Genomic DNA, 4,508 nt, shown 5'->3' with positions numbered 1-4,508 from the left:
GAGCACTCCCTGGGGGGCTGGTCATCCGGACCGCACTGCCCGCCCCTCGTGCCCTCCACAGCCCTGCCGGGTCGGGTCTGCGGGGCCTGACTTTGTGCAGCACCTCAGTGCTGCTCTCCAGCTTCACCCCGAGTCCTAAATCACCATCTCCTCATCTTATGGATTGGGGTTCCCAACCTAACTCCACCCTCCGGCCTCTGATCACCTTCCATCTGCAATCAGCCGCCCGAGCGGGGGCAGAGCCTGGGCTGGGGGCTCCCAGTGGAGCCAGCTGGGCACCGGACAAGGGGCTGAGGTGTCATCCCCAGGAGAGCCTCCGCGGCCGCGCCCTCCTAGACGGGGACTATTGCAAGGCCTTAGAAGTGAAGCGACCCTGGGTTTGAATCCGGTTCCCACCGTTTCCCAGTTCCGTGACTTCAGGGGCTCAGTGCTGGGTTCGGCCATTTGCAGTTCCCTACGATGGGCGATGGCCGTTCAGCGAAGGACAGACGGGGGCACTTTGTAACTAGGGTGAGCTGGCAGGCTGGTGTGCCCCGGCCACGCGCCGAGGTCCTGGCTGAGCCCCAAACACAGCCCTTCCCGTCCCAGTAATGTCCCTGTTCTGACAGTGAGTGACCCGGTCCAGCGGCCGCATAGATGTCGGTTGACAGGATGCAGTGGGGGGGGGGCTCCTCTGAAGTGACCCCCTCCTGTGACGTGCCGGAAATACAGGCGCAGACACTGGAGAAATGGCACCCAGAAGGGTGCGCACCAGCAGTCCCCAGAACTCAGGAAACCGCGCAGACAGACGGACACAGCTTAGAGAGGCTTCAAGGGCCCACGGCCAACCCCGGGAGCGCCCGGCCGGCCCGATCCCACCGTAGGAGGCGGCGGAGGCCAGCGCAGGGACGTCGTTCGCTGGGGGGGAGAGTGGTGCGGGGGCTTTCCGGACAGGCGCACGTGAGCAATTTCCAGGGGGAAATGGGTGTTGGCATTTGCTTCAAAGCAACGTGGGGGCAGCAGAGGTGGGGTGCCGGGGGGCGGGGAGCAGCCTGCAGACGGGCTGCTCAGGCTTCGGGCCGGCCTACCACACACTCACCCGCGGCCTGTGAGTGGGGTCCCTCCCACGTCCCCTCCCCTGGTAGATGTTCCTGACGGTTCCTGGTGCAGAGAAGGTGTCCAATGAAGGTCCTAGGACTTTTGCGCATGTCTGGGATTTTCCAGGATAACAACAAAAGTGGTGACGCTTATGTCATTGCTCAGCCCTGGCGGGAGGGAGGGCGTTCTCCTGGGGGCCCGTTCTCCCGTGCTTTCCCTCCCCGACACCCACCCTGCCCACCACCCTGTGCCCAAGCCTCTCCCTGGGGTTCTGGTGCGTGTGGTTCAGTGAGGTCCCTGGCCAGGCAGCGGGTCCCTAGAAGGGAGTGGGGTGCCCCCTTCTGTCCCTCCGATGAGGCCCCACAGCCCCAAGCCACAGGGCTCTCCTGACTCCGGCCGGGCCTGCGCCTCATCAGACCCTCAGACCCTGTCACCAGGGTCACCCTGGAGCCACCTGCTGTCTCCACCCCCCAGGGATCCAACGATTCTGACCCAACCACTCCCTGCCAAAGGAAGGGGTGCCTTCGGCACCCTGGGGGATCCCCGCCAGCCCCGCCCCACTCCTGCAATAAAAGGGAGCTTTGGGCCTAGTGAGACTTCAAAGCGGCTGAGGCCCAGGTCAAAGGTAGAGCCGATTAATCTCCACAGGTTCTCAGCTGGGGGAGCCTGGGGGCGTCCTTGTTCCTCCCAAGGAGGCCAGCAAGGCCCTGGCCCCTGGCCCCCCAGCCCAGCGGGGATACCACTCAAATCTTCCCACGACCTCCTCGGGCAGCTCTGCTGTCGCCCCACCTGTGTGTGTTGGGGGGACGTGCCCCGCCCCCCAGCCCGTGGGGAGCAGTGGAGATCTGAACGAGGCAGCCTGAGCCCCGAGACAGGGTGGGCTGAGCCCCTTACCCAGGATGCAGCCCCCAGACCTCGGCTTCCCAGCTGTGGGGTAGCCGTGCCTGGCGGGCCCACTTACTCGGGGCCACCTGCTCGTGGCTCCCTGCCCCACGAAGGGCCTGTGAATGGCTTTGGCACAGCGAGACCAGGCTGGAGGCGCAGACCTCACGCCGCTGGCCCCACCCAACAGAGGAGGGGAGTGGAGTCCAGGAAGAAGTGACCACAGGGGGCCAGGCCTGCTGAGTCCCTCCCATTCCCCGCCTTCACCTGGGAAATGGGGGCCTGAAGGCATGGAGAGGGCACCCCAACACCAGATACACAGCACTGATTTATTTGTAAAGTCCACCTGCCCTCAATCAGGTTTTCCAACAAGGTGGGTTCCCAGCTGGGAGCGGGACCCAGCGCTGCAAGGGCACGCCCACCGGGGACCCTGCCCCTGCGGTGTCCAGATCTGCGGCGGGTTGGAAAATTCCAGTAGTGGGGTGGGGCTAGGGTAGACAATCTTTATTGTGTTCAGAGTCTAAGGATTTTTTATACAAAAATAAGTCTTCATATTGCCGGTATCCCTTGGCAGTTCAAATTAATAGGTAAAAGATCGATGTTCTGTGTCCTTAGAAAATCTTCTCCCCTTCAAACCTCTCCGTGTTGGTGCCCGGCCCCGTCCCAGTGGAGGACCGCTGGGGGGGCGGGGGTCTGGGTCTGAGGAAGCCGCCGCCAGCGGGGCAGGTTCAGGCTGGGGGCCATCTCCCCACGGGCACTCGGTCAGGCTGGACGGCGCGGGGGACCCTCGGAGGGCCGTCGGCGGAGTCCGGGCTCGGTGGTGGCTTCGCCCGCCAGGATGGTGGGCCCAAGGCGCGGCCGCCCACCTTGCTGTCAGGTGATGGGCGCGCTGGCCCCTCGGCGTCCAGGGCTGCGGCTGCTGGGAGGGGAGGGGAGGGGAGACGGGGACGCGCATTAGTTGGGGATCCGGCCCTGCCCCACCACCCACAAGCGAAGTCTGCAGTTTCGTTTGCTTGGTTGGTTTTGGAGCTCGAGTCTGTGGGTGCCTGCGATTCGGTCTGCGCCCGGACCGGGGCGGGGGCGGGGCGGGCGCTCGGAGCCGAAGTGAGTCAGGGCTCCGCTCCCGCCGACTCATTTCTGCCACCCGGCCGGGCGCGCGATTTGCAATGCAAAGTCACCCCGCCTCCCCAGCGCCCAGCTCAGCCCGGGATCCGCGTGCGCTCCGGGCCTCACCCGCCCGAGGGCCCCCCTCCCTGCTCCCCCTTCGGCGCGGCAGCGAGAGGAAGTTTTGCAATCCCGGACAAACAAACGCCTGTCGTGCACAGGCTTGACAAAGTTTGGGGAAAATGAAGAGTGAGCGAAATCGAAGCCCTCACCCGGGCCTGGCGCGGGGCTTGGCTGCTCTCGGGGGCGCGCGCGGCGGGGCTGTCCCCTCCACCCCGCCCGGCTGCCCCTGCTGCGACCCCCTCTTCCCGGCCGCCGGAGGTTACCTCGGGGACAGGGCGCTCAGTAGCCCCCTAACCAGCTGGAGAAGTCGAGCAGCTCGCGCTCCACTGGGCTAAGCGCGTCCTCGCAGCCGCTATCGTCCAAGGAGTAGGTGGAGCGCGGCGAGCCGGGCTCTGAGCTGCCCCCGCGGCCCGGGGACGACGAGGCACAGGAAGGCGAGGAGGCGGCGACCGCGGCGGCAGCGGGGGTCCCTGGAGGCCCGCAGGACGCGGGGGGCCGCGCGGCTGCTGGTGCCAACAGCCCCTCGGCCAGCGCGGCGCGCACCGCATCGTGCTCGGCCAGCAGGCGTTGCAACGCGCGGATGTACTCCACGGCTGAGCGCAACGTCTCCACCTTACTCAGCTTCTTGCTGGCGCCGCCGTGCGGCACGTGCTGCCGCAGCGCCTGGAAGCCCAAGTTCACCAGCTTCACGCGGTTGCGCTCGCGCTCATTGCGCCGCGCCACGGCCGCCGCGCCGCTCCCGGTCTCCGTGGCGCCCGGCCGTCGCCGCCGGCTGCAGCGCAGCAGTTGTGGGGATGTGGGTCGCCGCCGAGCTGGGGCCGCAGGCACCGGGGGCGCGGGACGCAGCAGTGCGCCGCTGTCCATCGCGTCCGCATCCACTCGCCGCGCGATTCCTGAGTCCCCGTGGGCAGCGGGAGGGGCGGACGGAGGCACGCGAGTCCGTGGGAAGGCGACACAACCCCAAGAGGGCCCCTGGTGTTGTGCCGCTGGGTACGCGTCCCAGGTCGTCTGGGGCCCGGGACACCGGGGAGCGGGGGGCCAGGGGGTGGCAGGCCGTGCGCACCTGGGAGCGTGGGGCGCTCGTGTCCCGCGCGTGCGGTCGGACGCTCCCCAGGTCTTCCCGGCGCGGCGCAGGCGGTTTGGTTTTAAATGTATAGATAACCCTCCTCCGCGCCGCCGCCGCCTCCTTTCTCACGCCTCCCTCCCTCGCCTCGCCCTCCTGCCACGCTTCGCCCTCCCCCTTGCGCACGCAGACCTGCAAATACAACGCCGTGAGCGCATCCCCCACCCCGTCCCCCCGGGCGGAGTCTGCAGGTTCCCAG

At 67.3% G+C, this 4,508-nt stretch overlaps 1 protein-coding gene across 2 annotated transcripts; it reads right to left on the bottom strand.

Annotated features, from left to right (window-relative positions):
* Positions 1 to 2,274: 2,274 nt before the first annotated feature.
* ASCL2 (achaete-scute family bHLH transcription factor 2) lies at positions 2,275 to 4,265 on the bottom strand. Of its 2 annotated transcripts, none has more exons than XM_039225073.1 (2): positions 3,450 to 4,265; positions 2,275 to 2,878 (listed from the first exon to the last, which is right to left on the bottom strand). In XM_039225073.1, the coding sequence occupies exon 1, from the start codon at positions 4,048 to 4,050 to the stop codon at positions 3,466 to 3,468; it is 585 nt and encodes a 194-aa protein (XP_039081004.1). In that variant the 5' UTR covers positions 4,051 to 4,265; the 3' UTR covers positions 2,275 to 2,878; positions 3,450 to 3,465. The 2 variants fall into 2 exon arrangements, with proteins under 2 accessions (XP_039081004.1, XP_039081005.1); XM_039225074.1 differs by having other exon boundaries at positions 2,275 to 2,875.
* Positions 4,266 to 4,508: the final 243 nt, after the last annotated feature.

This window comes from Hyaena hyaena, unplaced genomic scaffold (genome assembly GCF_003009895.1).
Source record: "Hyaena hyaena isolate Hyena2069 unplaced genomic scaffold, ASM300989v1 scaffold_1888, whole genome shotgun sequence".
In the NCBI taxonomy this organism is placed as follows: domain Eukaryota; kingdom Metazoa; phylum Chordata; class Mammalia; order Carnivora; family Hyaenidae; genus Hyaena; species Hyaena hyaena.
Note: the sequence above shows the minus strand (reverse complement) of the source record. Positions and strands in the feature narration are given on the sequence as shown.

Excerpts from the sequence above, each read along its gene's own strand:
- ASCL2 (XM_039225073.1), bottom strand. The coding sequence starts at position 4,050 with ATGGACAGCGGCGCACTGCTGCGTCCCGCGCCCCCGGTGCCTGCGGCC.